Source organism: Aquarana catesbeiana, linkage group LG02, assembly GCF_042186555.1.
Source record: "Aquarana catesbeiana isolate 2022-GZ linkage group LG02, ASM4218655v1, whole genome shotgun sequence".
NCBI classification, from domain to species: domain Eukaryota; kingdom Metazoa; phylum Chordata; class Amphibia; order Anura; family Ranidae; genus Aquarana; species Aquarana catesbeiana.
Genome location: NC_133325.1, coordinates 353732689 through 353748989, shown reverse-complemented (window position 1 = coordinate 353748989; position 16301 = coordinate 353732689). Strand labels below are relative to the sequence as shown.

The 16301-nt window shown below is 40.2% G+C and overlaps 1 protein-coding gene across 7 annotated transcripts in view; it reads left to right on the top strand.

The window, feature by feature from the left end:
- Nucleotides 1–16301, top strand: part of MSI2 (musashi RNA binding protein 2) — a 928554-nt gene that overhangs the window by 710729 nt on the left and 201524 nt on the right. For all 7 annotated transcript variants that reach the window (XM_073614998.1, XM_073614994.1, XM_073614999.1 and 4 more), the window contains one exon: nt 15410–15484. In XM_073614998.1, the coding sequence (XP_073471099.1) occupies nt 15410–15484 (75 nt within the window). The remainder of the gene's footprint in view (nt 1–15409; nt 15485–16301) is intronic.

The following is a 16301-nucleotide window of genomic DNA, read 5'->3' as shown; positions in this document are numbered from 1 at the left end:
CATTTATTTACGGTTTACCTCATGCAACACAGTAATAAACACTTTACATGGGGGTTTCTTCTTTTTAGGGGAGGCCCCTGAACCTTTGAACTTTTGAACTTTTGTTCACACAAGTCCTAAAATAGGGGGCAGTCTCGCCCAATTAGCAAATCATGAGGTGACGACGGGATCACCCCAGCTCTCAGTGTAGCGGTTCCTGCTGTTGTGGACAGGGTTACAGGGGTCATTGGATAGTCCTTGACAACCCCATGTACAGAGACCACTCCGATCTTTTTCCTGGGTATCAGCTTTCCCCGCAACCTGTCCGATCGAAGCAGGGTAACCAAGAAGTGCTACAATCTCTTGTCCATTAACCCGCACCACACTCTCAAGTGGGCTTAGATTGTTCATGGGACCAGCAGCAAAAGCAAACATAGAGCCATGTCACATTCCATTGGCTCATCCCACCTTGGACACTGGGCCATCATTTGACCAAGTTGTTAGCGGTTCTTGTTCTCCCGGCCGACTCTCAGGAGGATTTGGCGTTGGTGTGCTCCTGGCAGTAGTGTCAGGTACCCGAGCAGACACCATGCGTTCAACAGGTGCCATCTTGGAGCTGGAACGCACCTCCTTGGAACAGGCCAGTTCTCTGGTAATAGAGGGACTCTCCTGAACACTTTCCGCACAACTGCAGAGCTCAACAGCAGCAGCCATCTCATCCATGGACTGAGGCTCGAACTGAGCTACCCATTGATGGAGCTTCCTAGGCAGCCCCTGCAGAAAACAGTCCAGTGCGACGCTTTCCACGATCAGAGTGGGTGTCTTTTCCTCAGGTTTTAGCCAGTCCTGGAACAAGTGCATCAGGTGGTACAGCTGCGCACAGGCAGGCTTAGCCTTGTCAAAGCACCAGCCACGGACTCGGTTCGCCCTTAAAGCAACAGTCACTCCCAGACTTTCTAGGATTTCTGCTTTCAGCAACTTATAGTTCTGTGCTGACTCCGGGGCCAAGTCACAGTATGTCTGTTGGGGGTCTGCAGGAAAGGAGCCAGCACACCTGCCCAGTCTTGGTCAGGCAGACCTTCCCTTGCTGCAATCCTTTCAAACGTCGCAAGGTATGATTCAACATGGTCTGTGGCCACCATCTTTTGCAGGGTCCGCTGCACTGCCTTTCGCGGGTCACTCTTGGCAGCAGGGTCATCTTTTATTTCAGCCTACTGGGTCAGCGCCTTTTATAATCCCGCTATCTGTTCACTCAGTAAGCTGTTTGTTTTCTGTTGTACAGCAACTGTCTGCACCAGGATCTGCTTGTACCAGGACCTGCTGGGCCTCCTCATGGCGGGCCTGTGCCTGTGCATTATCCAGTACCAGCTGCGTAACCACATCCTCCATGGCTTGTTCAGAAGACCTTACAGTCTGTGCAGCTTTAACCCAGGACACAGGATTGGCTTGCACCCCTCAAACTGCCCTAGGCATCCTCCACCATTTGTCAGGATCCGAGGGGTTGACAGGCAGCTGTGACACAGTTTATTCAACTTAAAAGGCTTTATTCAGCAAAAACAACAGAAAAACTATACTTAGCCATATAAGACAGTCTATTTTAAACAATGCTCATCATCCCAGCCACAGCTTATAACATAGTACAGTCCCAATTGAGGCAAGCTCACCCAGCAGGTTCAAGTCAGAGGCAACAGGGGTCCTTCCAACTTTAAGCTCCTTTCAGCATTGATAGCTAAACAGCCATTCCCCTCAGCCTCTCTGACCAGGTGCCTAATAAGCAGGCCTGAAAGGGAATTACTTGACCTGTTTCATTAACCCTTCCCAGGCTGGCTCTCCACATTTTTAATTTTTTAATGAAAAAATGTATACAATAGTTTTGAAAACTGTAAAAATAACTAGAATCAAAGTCATTATAGTTTCTTCTGGTCACTGGTCCGTTTACAGGTCAGTTTTGCTAGCTTAAAGTGTATGTATAGGCAAAATTATTATTTTTTAGATATAGAGGTGAGGGGTAGGACTCTGACATTTTTTTCTGCCATGCAGACAAAGTAAGAGGACATTTTACATAATAATGATAATTTTTGAGGGAGCAAGATGTGAGGCAAAATTGTTCAGTGGTGGCAGATTGGCGAAAACTCTCTAAGATGACATTTCCTCAGGGAGATTTCCTTTCACTTACAGTTGTATCTCCAAGACAGGAAATTAGGGCAGAACTCCTTAGCAGCACACAGACAGCAACACATAACCTAATATAGGTTTTAAGGCTCCTTTCACATTCAACAGGCTCCGTTGGAGTACGCCTGCTCAACGTGGAATCTGTCCACTGATCCCCGCTGAGCAGGCAGATGGCTGATCCTTGTCCGCCCCGCTTATGCAGAGTTGGCACAGACACAGCCCGCTCTCCTCTATGGGTGTTCGGATGTAAATGGACAGCCTGTCCCCTTACACCCAACTGCCATTAGATCCACCAGACAGAGGGGGAATGGATCTCCATCTGTCTGTTTTTAGTGAATAGGATCGGATGTCGGCGGGTGTCAATAGTCCGTTGACACCTGCGGCTCCATAGAGGATCCAATTGGGTCTGCATGAAAAACTTACAGGTGGGACTGATCAGTGCGCCCATGTGAAGGGCCATTACTTTTTTCCACTCTGTCCAAAACTAAAAAAAAAAAAGAAGTGTTGGCTATATATACACTTTAATATAAATACAATATCTATGAACAGGCTGAAGGTGGAGTCTATATACTATATACTGGAACAGGAAGCCAGGAAAAACAATGGGTTGTGTCCAGGATGGGAAATATACTTGTCCCAGGTTCATGCTGTACACTAATGTGGGGTACACACTATAAGAAAATCGGGCAACCGATTAACCCGAGTTTCCGCATTGTTTCACAGCAAATCAGAGTTGAAGCACAAGTTCTAGTTGATACTTTTCCAATTTGAAGCAAATTTGCGTGGCAAGTCTCTAGCAAGAGCAAAGTTGCAGTGGTGAGTCTACAGCAAGAGCTCCACAAGTCTACAGCAAGAGCCCCGCAAGTCTATAATCCCACAATCTGGTGATAGTGAACCCACTGCTGTTAACATAATCCCTTACTGTACACGTGTGATTGTTTAATCCAACAATCATATATAACGATAAACCCTGTGTCATTGCATAAAATAATTCATCTATCATACAAAAATAGTTTCTATGAAACAATTAAAGTGCAAATGCTGTTACATAAAAAGTGCAAAAGAAAAAATAGTGTGCTGACACAGTGAACAAAAAGTGCTTAGTGCAAGAAAATATTATTCATGCATCAAAAATTCATATGTGTTCAAAATATTTGTAGTCCATTTTGCAATTCCAGGAAAAATCGAAGATTATTATGATCACTTTCATGGGTTTTTCCTGGGATTGTAAAATGGACTTCAGATATTTTGAACACATATGAGTTTTTGATGCATGCACTTTACGAAGGAATAACATTTTCTTGCACTAAGCACTTTTTGTTCACTGTGTCAGCACACAGTTTTTTTTTTTTGCACTTTTTTTTAACAACATTTGCACTTGGTTTGTTTCATAGAAACAAATATTTTTTGAATGATAGATGAATTATTTTATGCAATGACACAAAGTTTATCATTATACATGATTGTTGGATTAAATGCATTTCGCATGTGTACAGTAAGGGATTAGGTTAATAGCAGTGGGTTCACTATCACCAGATTGTGGGATTATAGATTTGCACTGCTTGCTTCTTTTTTCTTGCCAATTAACTGGTGATCATAGGCATGCATTGGTAGTGTGCCTGGGCACACCCTAATCACCCCAACCGCATTAGCATTATTGCTCTGTGTGCAGGTAAGGAGATGGGAAATATCTCCCTCTGACCAGTTCTGCCATTCATGAAGTGCTACCGTACTTCTCTTTCACTGTACCGGCTCTACCATAAGAGTGTATGTATATGTAATATATATCACACACACGCATGTGTGTTTGATCTTTGGGGTGCACACCCTAATGCAGTAGGCTACACACACACCTATGCTGGTGATTCACCGGTACTTAGGTGACAGCAATCTTATTTAATCCCTCAATCTTCCATTAATATCTTTGGCACTAATTTTTCTTGTTGTTTGTCCAAGTCTGTTTGTCTGTTTTTATCGGGTCTATTCACTAATAAGTGAAGATAGATGAATTGTCAGAAAAACTGAAAAATCGAAGCCAAAGTGGCTGAAGTAGAAAGAAAAAAAAAAAACAGCTCTCATTGAAATATTTTTAGTTCAGCTTTTTTGGCCTATATTTTACCATTTCCCTAAAAAATGTACCTCGGTTCACTGAATAGTTCATTAAGACAAAACTGATCTTTACCAAAACATTAAAATATTTGAATAAAATCAATACATAACACTGGATTACATTTTAGTTATTTTTTTTTTTAGGGTGAACATTTAACAAAACATAAAAAAGGACATTTATAATATAAAAAAGAACATTCTCAAAAAAAAAAAAAAAAGATACAAAAAAAACTTAAAAAACACCACACAAAACAAAAATTGCAGTAATATGCGATACTATGTGAAACAGTGATAAAGTGCACTAATTCAAGAAGCTAAACAGCAAAAAACAAATATGCATAAATGACTATCCCTTATGCCCCGTACACACTATCGGACTTTCCAACAACAAAACCGTAGATTTTTGTTCGAAGAATGTTGGCTCCAACTTGTCTTGCATGCACACGGTCACACAAATGTTGGCCAACAATTATGAACGTAGTGACATACAAGACGTACGTGATATCTCCATTATGAACGCTAATTATATCTCCGGCTGGTACTTGATTCCGAGCATGCATGGTCTTTTGTCTGACAGACTTGTGTACACACGATCGGAAAGTCCGACAACAAACATTTGTTGGTGGAAAATTTGAGAACCAGCTAGCCAACATTTATTGGCAGAAAGTCCGACAACAAATGTTTGATGGAGCATATACACGGTTGGACTTTCCGCCAACAAGCTCACATCCAACATTTGTTGTCAGAAAATCCCATCGTGTGTACGGGGCATAATTTAAAAAACAAAAAAATACAATAATATGCGATAATATGTGAAACAGTGACAAAAGTGCTCGAATCAAAAGCGGGTATTCATTTGACTTTACATAAAAAAACAATAAAATAAGTCCCAAATTATAAAGTGCATGTACATCAAAACGTGATGAGAAGTGAAGATCACGTGCTCAAAAAACAGTTCTTGAAAGTTGTGAACATAGTTGTTCCCACCATCCAGGCATCCACTTGGAGTGTGCCCTAGCAGCTCACGCTAAACAAAGACCACAACAGGTCTAGTAGCACTTTGGTATACAAATCCTTAATGGCAGTTCACGGTCCACTTTCCTCTCCTTGCCTGCATAAAAATCCACAGCTGGTCTGACAGGGCTTTAATATACGGATCCATTATGGCAAATCACATTCCATTCCACTCTCCTCTCCTAATGCGCAACTCTACCTGTTGTGGTCTTTGTTTAAGGTGAGCTGCTAGCATATAAACAATGAAAAATAAAACATTCTAAATTGTACTCCACCAATGGGGTATTAGGGTTAGTCACTCCTTGATTTCTACCTCTTTGAACTCAATATCAGATCTCATGGATACCACTCCCCTCTCTGCACGCCACGCCCCAGCACCAATTAAAGAAAAACCTTACGCACAGCAGGGAGCAATGTTGAAAATTTAGCCACAGTGGCCCCTGTGGTGGGATAACTATTACACAACATAACTGAACCAGAACTTGCAGCAGACTTGCATAATGTTTGCAAAGAAAGTTGATCTGGAGTCATGCAATGCAGACTTGCTGCAATTGTGCAACAAACTTGTGAAGCTTGGAAAGTCTAGCAAGAGCTTAGCAAGTAATTTTCAAACTTGTAGCACAATTACTTGCTATCTGGGCTGAGCTAATCCCTCTCAATACATAAAGTGTTCTTCTACACCATGCCAAATAGATCCTCCATGTAGCGAAGAAACAGATGGCCACCATAGACTTTTTAGATAGGATGGAGCTGCAGACATAATTGTCTTCAAGCTTTTGTACTAGATGCTCACTCTCTAAACACTGTATTGTTTGACCATTATTAACTTGTCTATGGAGAATTGAATGCACAATGCAGATACCAACTCATTGGAAGGTAGGGGACAGGGCAAAAGCAATAAGGCAAGGCTTTCAAACATCCAGTTGCTTCATCCCTTATTAAGCCTTGCCCAGCAGTCTGCTGGTTCTCTACAGACATTAGATTATATCCAAGTTGGCAGAAAATGGCCATTTTAGCAGACTGTGTTTTGATGTCTAGTATCTTGTTTAACTACTTCCAGCCCACGGACGTCATATGACGTCCTGGGCTTTGGGCGGGTATATCTGAATGATGCCTGTAGTTACAGACATCATTCAGATATTGCCGGTTTCAGCCTGCGAATCTCTACACCATATGAATGATCATAGTGGCCGTTCCACTGCTTGATCGTTCCTATGGGAGGCGAGAGGGGATGTCCCCCCCTCCCGCCGCCCTCTGGTGCTTGCTCCGACTCACCGTTACGATCGGTGAGGCGGAGAGTGGATCCGCCGGCGCCGGATGTAGATCATAGAGATTTCCGGCGGACCAGATGGTCCCCGGAGTCTCTATGATTGTCGGAGGCCGGGCGCGATGTTATGACGTCACGCCTGGCCTCTCCATTCAAAAAAACGGCGCCGCTTCAGCTGGGAAGCGGCGATCATTTTATTTTTTTTTTTATTTCAGGCTTCCCAGCCTAGTGGTGAGATATGGGGTCTTATTGACCCCATATCTCACTATTAAGAGCACCTGACATGTCATATTGCTATTACAAGGGATGTTTACATTCCTTGTAATAGGAATAAAAGTGATAATTTTTTTTTTTTTTTCAAAAAAGTGTCAAAATAAAAAAAATAAAATATAATTAACAATAAAAAAAAAAAAAAAAATGTTTTAAAGCGCCTCTGTCCCCGTGTGCTCGCACGATGAAGCGAACGCATATGTAAGTCCCGCCCACATATGAAAACGGTGTTCAAACCATACATGTGAGGTATCGCCGCGAACGTTGGAGCGAGAGCAATAATTTTGGCCCTAAACCTCCTCTGTAACTCAAAACATGTAATCAGTAAAAAAATTTCAAGCGTCGCCTATGGGGATTTTTAAAGAGGAGTTCCACCCAGGAGCTCCATTAAAAAAATAAAATAAAAGTCAGCAGCTACAAATACTGCAGCTGCTGACTTTTAATTGGACACTTACCTGTCCCTGGGTCCAGCGGTGCGGGGGATCGAAGCCCCGCTCGTCCCCCCCTCCGCTCTTCGGCGCCGACATTTCAACTGTGGGCGCCGGGCTGTGGCTTCACAGCCTGGCACCCACTGCGCGAGCGGCGCCGCGCGCCGTGATTGGCCGCTCAGTTACCTGGGACCTGTAATGGGTCCCAGATGATTGACAGGAGGGAGGGAGCAAAGCGGAGCCCTTCCTGTGCCGAGGGGGAAATGATGTCACCAGCCCAGGCAAAGGAAGAGGCAGACTACGAGGGACCACCTAGCAACAGGCATTTAGAGGAAAGTTAAAAAAAAAAAAAATCCAAATTTTTTTTGTCCTTTTTTTAGAATTTTTCAGGTATTTTTGTTTTTTTGTGTGGAACCCCACTTTAAGTACCGAACATTGGCGCCATTCCACGAGCGTGTGCAATTTTGAAGCGTGACATGTTAGGTATCTGTTTACTCGGCGTAACTTCATCTTTCACAAAATGCAAAAACATTGGGCTAACTTTACTGTTTTGTTTTGTTTTTAAACACAAAACAGTTTTTTTCCCCAAAAAAACGCGTTCGAAAAAATTCCTGCGCAAATACTGTGTGAGATAAAAATTTGCAACAACCGCCATTGTATTCTCTAGGGTCTTTGCTAAAAAAACATATATAATGTTTGGGGGTTCTATGTAATTTTCTAGCAAAAAAATGATGATTTTTACATGTAGGAGAGAAATGTCAGAATTGGCCCGGTATTGAAGTGGTTAAAGTGGATTTAAACCCAATGTCATCCTTTCTAAACTACTGCCATAGGGGTTATCTATAAGGATATACATGCCTCCTGCATGTATCTTTACCTGTCTAATGTCTCCCCTCTGTCTGTTATGAGACCCGAAAAACTGCAGATTCTGTGGGTGGGTCTGTTGTCTTGAGCTCGGTGGGTGGAGTCGTGATGTCAGTAGACTCCCCGCCCACCTCTACACTCCCCTTGTCGATATGCATTTTCTCCTGTGTATTTCTTACACTGAACTTCTGCTATGATCTCTAACATCCAGTGAAAAGACAGGAAAGTAACCACATTACTTCAGCATGACAAATCATGTTGAGGTGTGGAACAGCCAATCCTTGCAGAGCTGCTGAATAAAGGAGTAGGGGAGGGAATTAAAAAATAATGCATGTCTTAGGCTAGTGCACGAGATGTAAATCACCTGTCACTCACAGCAAGGGGGAGGATTTGACAAAGTTTTTCACTGTTTGTCAAGTTTTATCTCACTGAACAATAAAAGAGGATTGCTCAGAGCTGGATGAACTCTTTGTGGCAAGACTGGGCTCAAATGATAGGAAATCTTATACTTTACATTATGACATCAAAACTGTAACTGTACTGTATCTTTCTGAAAATGGCATAGCTTAAATGTGCATAGTTGCCTATAGCAGCCAGTAAGCCATGCACTTTATTCTGGTCACATACAGGCAGATGTTCTTGTGTTGCATAGAGAGCTCCTGTTATCTAGCATCCAATTCAAATAGTTACTCTGTCTTGATATAATCAGAAAGGTTGTTTTAATTAACTGGATATACTAAAAAAGCAAGGGAAACAAAACAGAAACACACTGGGATAAAAGTGTGAGGGCAGTAGCAAATCAGAGAGAGAGAGTGATTAAAACTGATTTTGAAGACACAGCTTTTATTTTTAATTTTTTTTACATTTGTTTTCAAAGTCATCTCTCAGCATACTATCAGACAAGTCTCCTCGTGAATGATCCACAAAAAGTGATGCTGCAAGCAGTACCCCAGAATGGCATTAGTCAGTCTAGTGCGTTGTGCTAGCAAATGAAAAGCACAATGGTCCATTCACCTTGGGCAAGCATTCCCTTGTGATAAGATCTCTACTTTAAAATGTTCAATATCATTTTTAATGTGATCAAACATAACAGAAGAAGACAGCAACTGACCTTACCCTATCTCTCATTCCTCAACATCAACTACGTGATTATCTCAAACAACACTCAAATCTGTCTGATTGCTTGTTGAGCATTGCTTACTGAGTGCTTTTATTGACAGAATATAGACTCAGCCAGACAAGTGCCTTTGATTGCCATCAAAGTAAATGTTTCTTTTAATAATGATTAGGAATTTGGAATTGTAATGGAACAGCTTATCAGGAAATTAAAATGGGAACTATCCTCTGTGCCAGTGATGCTCAACTCCAGTCTTTGAGGACCCTAACAGTGCATTTTTTTTTATTTCTCTTTAATAACTTACAGGTCAGATAATTGGTGGTGTTCTCTTACACAAGTTATTCATTTATGTAACTATGCCCCTACATGGTCATTGGGAAAACACACACTGTTACACTGTTTGCTTTAATTCCACCCACAGGATACATGTTCATGTAAAGAAAAGTTCAGAGGCACATTGGTACTGTGCAGAAAATTATCACATACAGACATTTATATTTAGCATGCAGAACATCTCACACTAGCAAGTCTTTTTATAAGGTGATACAGTAGATAATTTACTAGTGCTGAAGTCAAAGATTTAATGAGCATGCCCATAATTGCTGTTATTATTAATATCTAGCCATGTCATAGCTCCTAACAGGTCCTGTAAGGAAGTCTAGGGCAGAGATGGGTTAACACCTGTCTTTTAGCCCCTATATTGTAGCAGAAATTGCAGATTTGAAGAAGGGCATCCAAGCAGAGCTGTGATTTCTACTTATTTTTAGTTTAGTGACAAGACATAATTATTGTGAGATTGATCATTCCCTGGAAGTATTGAAGCAAACAAATTGTTCAGCGGCCGGCGCAGGATGAGCACAGCTCCTAATGGGAGCAGTGGATAGGTCATCCTGACCATAATTTGGCTTGATGAAGCATCCACATGGGCATGGTGTTAATGTGCTATTGATATTCAGCCAGCCAATTTCCCTGCGTAGACTGGGGCTGTGACTCGTTAGAGCAGAGCCAGGCATCACAGAAGCAAATGATGAGGAAAATTGAAGTAATGTTGTATTATAAATTTATGATTTCATCTGCCATGACCTGAAAGATGTTCAGTGATGGGGCTTATGATTAGGCCCGTCAGACACAGAAGCAACACATTTTATCTTGGTTAGGCCTGTGAGATCGTTCCTGGATGCAGAAGAGATCTCTGGCCTGGGTAGCATGCAGAACTCACTGTTGGATTTTGGAAAAGGTGGAATAAAAATATGTGCATGAATAGTAGGACTACACAATAGAGGACTTATACTAGTTTTCTAATTTAAATTAAAATGTAATGTGATTTAAATATGCACAAATAAATATGAAGGCCTGCAACTGAAACAAAACGTTTGAATCATTTTATTCTTTATCCAATCAATAAAATGACCAGTCCTCTCCCCATTTTCCAAATACAAAATATACAAAGCAGTCACTGCCTTAGGTGACTCCTTTCTTTTCTTCTTAATATTACTCATCAAAGAGAAAAATGTGTTTACTAACACAGAGGGTGCCCCATAAGTTCCAGTAGCCTGGGATCCCCGGTGGCTCCCCTCATCCAATAATTTGGATATAACTTTAGAATCCATTTTATCTCTACAGACTTTGTATACCAAAACTTTTATGGGTTAGATACAAGTTAATATTGCACTATTATGCCAAAGATTCTGTACCTGTTTACATGTTAACACTTATTGTTGGACAATTGTTGTTTTGGTAATTGTTTGCTCTGTTTACAATGTATTATATTAGTAAAAATGTAATTACTCATATTTGTAATTCAGGGTTCATGTGGTACCATTCATATCTTTTCTCTTTCTTGTTTGAAAGACATTTGTGTTTGTACACCAGGGGGCAAAAATGTGCTGGAAGGAAAGGTGGAAAGTGTTTACACATTGTAAAACTTGTAAAATCAATAAAAACTACCTGATTTGAAAACAAAATGGAAACTTGCAAGGCCGTTGATTCATTACCAGAAGGTGGGGAGCAAGGAGAGCTAAGCTGCTTGAGAGGATGAAGACTGGAACAGCTTTAGTGATGCCTATTTTAACTCTCTTACTGCTAGTTATGAATTACTTCAGTGTTTGTGGTCTGGCCTTAAGAGTGGCCAGACCACAAACATCGAAATTTTGAAGTACTTTCAAACAGCATTTGTCCAGTTGTCGAATGTGCACTTTCACATTCGTGTGAACATTTTTATTTGAAAATCTACTAGCGTATAGCCAGTTTAAGTTTAACAGCAACCTAAAATATCTTAACCTCTAAACTTAACCTGAACACTATTAAACCCATATTCTGATTACTTACCTATTTGTGTTACTAGAGTTTTTTTGTGCTAAAAACATGCATATTGTTCATCAGACTCATACAGGACTGAGATCTCAATTCTAAAAGAAAAGAAAAAATGTATGCATGTGGTCATAATACTAACACCTAGACCTGTCTGTGCATGTACAGTATAAGCACCTTCAGTTTTATACGGTGGTGTGATCTAAGGGTGCATGTCCAGCTGTAATCTAACCAGTCTTTGTAATGGGTAATGATCTTGGTGAAAATTTGTCAACTAATTCCTATACATTATTATAAGCAGCCAGCCGGTGTCACACCAAGAAAGTAGCCTAGTAAGTGGCTTTCAAGTATTAATGCTGTTGTTTGCAGTACTTCAGTGTTATCATTTTGTTTTGTTACTTGATAATGTGCATCAGTTTTCACAATCTAGAACTGATATGTTAACTATGATACTTTGGGCTCCAGGGATAAAGCATTACTAGTTTCTTTATCTTAAACTGTCAATAGCTGTAATGCAAAGTACATTCATTCTAAGCTCTCCAAATGTCACAGCGAACCTGTGTTGTGTTTAGCTTGAACACTTGGCATTTACTCTTCCAACTTAAAGGTGTGGACATTTATCTGACTTGGGGTGCCAAAGTGCATTTAATTAATGTAAGCAAAAAGTCAACCACTTCTTGGTTTCAAGGCTAGGAAGTTAACCCTTACAAGTATGTTAATAGCGGATGACAGAGGAGCAAACTTGCAGTGTATTGTTTGAGATTTTGAAGAATTGTTCAATACTACACATAAATTGTAGGATGGTAGGCTGTAGACAGACAGATGTTTCAGTGGGAGTGGTGGGAGGTGAGACATTAGCTCATCCTCAGATGTGTGGCTGTGCCTTTGAAACGCTAAATTATCTCCTCTCCAGATTCACTGATGGGTGTTAAGCTAATCTATACACTTGAAATAATTGCCACCCAATCTAACCATTTTTGGCAATCTAATATCAGTAGCATAGCACAGTCCACCCACCCCACCTCTCTGAGGAAAAAAAGACTGATTTAACATTATTTCTGGTCGCTAGTCTCTACTCTTAAATGTGTTGGGATTGGGAGGTATCTGCCTGCTTTTCCTCATTTTTTCCTCATCTATGCTGGACTCTAACATGCATTCTCAGGTGAGTCTATAGATATGCCTGACATTTATACTGGACCTGCACAACTAGGTATATATACATAGCTTGTTTCTTGGAGGATACATGTAGTTGTTACTCAACTTCATTTACTGAACTTGGTATTTTGAGCTAGATAGTGACACAGCTCCAGTGTTTTTCTCAGTACTGACCACTATACGGCTTTCAAGACCCTAAAGTGAAAGCTTTAGTGATGGCAATGACTATAGCTTTCTAGTTATAGTTTTTTTTTTTTTTTTTAAAGCAGTGATGGGCCAAACACCAGCAACCAATTAAAATGTTTTTTTGCAACTCTCTCAGACAAGCTACAACAAGCAATGACTATTTTCTTTGGGGAAAACAGGAACAGTATGTATATAAGTATTCAATTTGTGTGTAAAAGTAATAGAGTATTAAAGTGTCTTTTTTTTTTGTTTAATGAAATTATGTCTCTTTGATCTGTGATCTGCTTCTGAAGAGATTATTCTTCACTGAAAACTTTTTACCAGTTCGGCAAAAAAAGCCCATGAGCAGGTATAACTGGAAATGACAGGCTTATAGTTTTGTGCAAAAGGGAGCCACTGTACACCCTTTGTCTGTACAACCTATACTTTTCCCATTGCTTCCGATAGTGCCTATATATATAGCGGGTAAAATAAGTATTAAACATGTCACCATTTTTCTAGAAAAATATATTTCTAAAGGTGCTATTGACATGAAATTTTCACCACATGTCGGTAACAACCCATGCAATCTTTACATACAGATTAACCAAACAAATAAGTTCAGAAATTGTTATGTGTAATGAAATGGAATGACACAGGGAAAAAGTATTGAACACAAGAAGAAAGGGAGGTGCAAAAAGGCATGGGAAGCCAAGACACCAGCTGAAATCTATCAGTAATTAGAAAGCAATCCTGCCCCTTGTCAGTCCAAATTAATATCAGCTGGTTTAGTCTCAACTGATGGCCTATAAAAAGGTTTCTCATTACCAAGGTGTCACACAAGAAACATCTCATGATGGGTAAAAGCAAAGAGCTCTCAATAGCTTTGCAACCTTTATTGATGCAGAACATACCGATGACATTTGCTATAGAAGGATTTCTAAACTTCTGAATGTTCCAGTGAGCACTGTTGGGGACATAATCCGGAAGTGGAAAGCATATCAGTTGTCCAAAATCCAAGGAAAACTTGTGAAGAACTTCAGAAAGACCTAAAATTAGCAGGTACAATTGTTTCAAAGAAAACAATAAGTAATGCACTCAACCGCCATAGCTTGTGCGCTCACCACGCAAGACTCCAATGCTAAAGAAAAAGCATGTTGAAGCTTGTTTAAAGTTTACTGCACAACATTTAGACAAGCCTGTGAAATACTGGGATAATATAGTCTGGTCAAATGAGACCAAAAATTAACTCTTTGGATGCCATAATACACATCATGTTTGAAGGTCAATTGGCACTGCACATCACCCCAAAAACACCATACCAACAGTGAAGTTTGGAGGTGCGAACATCATGAGGCTATTTTTCAGCATACGGTACTGGCAAACTTAATTTCGTTGAAGGAAGCATGGATAGAAAAATGTACCAAGACATTCTTGATAAAAATATGCTGCCATCTACCAGGATGATGAAGATGAAATGAGGGTGGGCATTTCAGCAAGACAATGATCCCAAACACAAAGCTAAGGGTACTCTCAATTGGCTTCATAGAAAGAAAATAAAGCTGCTGGAATGGCCCAGCCAATCACCTGACTTGAATTCAATAGAAAATCTATGGAAAGAACTAAAGATCAGAGTTTGTAGAAGAGGTCCACTGAACCATCAAGATTTGAGGATTGTTTGCGTGGAAGAATGGGTCAAAATCACACCCAAGCAATGCATGCGACTAGTTTCTCCATACAGAAGGCGTCTTGAAGCTGTCATTACCAACAATGGATTTTGTACGAAGTAATACATTTCAGTTAGCGTGTTCAATACTTTTAGCCCTGTGTCATTCCATTTTATTACACATAACTTCATTTCTGAACTTATTTGTTTTGGTTTCTTTGTATGTATGGATTGCATGGTTTGTTACCGACATGGTGAAAATGATGTCCATAGCACCTTTAGAAGTATGTTTACCTAGAAAAATGGTGATGTGTTCAAAAATTGTATCCGCTGTGTATGTGTGTGTGTGTGTGTGTGTGTGTGTGTGTGTGTGTGTGTGTGTGTGTGTGTGTGTGTGTATATATATATATATATATATATATATATATATATATATATATATATATATATATATACACATCACATTGGCTAACTGGCTAACACTCATGCTTAGCAGTGCTAGGGTCATTGATTCAAATCCCAACCACGGCACTATCAGCAAGGAATTAGCATTTTCTTCCTGTGCCTGTGTGGGTTTCCTCCGGGTGCACTGGTTTCCTCCCACAATCCAAAGACCTACCTGGTAGGCTAATTGGCTACTGTTCATATTGGCCCTAGTATGTGCATGTATGAATGTGAGTTAAGAAGGACCTTAGATTGGAAGCTCCTTGAGGGCAGGGGCTGGTGTAGATGTATGATAAATATGTAAAGTGCTCCATAAATTGACTGTGCAATACCTGTAATAAATAAACCATGTATAGTGTGTGTATATATATATATATATATATGTATTTGTTTATTGCAATTTGACTGTTTTTGTTCATGTATTTAATTTGTCACTTTTTGTGCTCTAGGTTACCCAAATTTTGTTGCAACATATGGTCGAGGATACCCTGGCTTTGCCCCAAGCTACAGCTATCAGTTCCCAGGTACTGTGTTTAACCACTGCATTGATTGTTATTGTTGAGTTAGTAAGTATGTATATATAGAGTGGTGCTATTTATTCCATCTAACTAAGAATGTTTTACTTTTATTGTCACTTTTTTGAAATTATGGTTCTTCACAGATACTGTATAATGCTTGCTGAACACCACAATATTCACTTGGGGAAACACTGAGATGCATCTTCATAGTGCTGATGTTCTTTGCCTATGTACTGCTGCCTTGCTTATTTCAGAATTGGATGGTGGTTATGTATTTTATCAATGTACATCATCCCTTACACTATCAACCCACACACTTGTATATTTTATATATATATTCCAAAAGATAAGGCAGCACTCATGGGGCTTGAAAGATGAGTATTCAGTGAAAAGGTTTATTTTGACGAGATAGTCGTAAGCTCATCTTCCTCCCGAGGAAGGCAAGTGTGTGCCTCTTTGAAATGTTAACATAAACCCTATCACTGAGTATTGTTCACCCTGCAAGTCCTGCCATATCTTTTGGATTATATGTAACTCATGCTTTGCTGGACCTGGGCCCATTTTCTCTTGGATGTGTGCAGTGGCAACAACTGGATTATTTATATATACAGTATGTTTGTGTGTGATATGTACACACACCTAAAGCAAAGCATTTAGTTTACAAGATTCATGCTCGAGCACTTGTACTGAAAAGTAATCAAAGCCCCTGAATACTTGCTGCAATCTTTGACTTTGCTGTTACACTGATCTCTGGTATCTCTAACCTACAATTCATTGAGGCACCTCAGTGACTAAAAGAAGACAATGCTGAATGGAGTGTTCA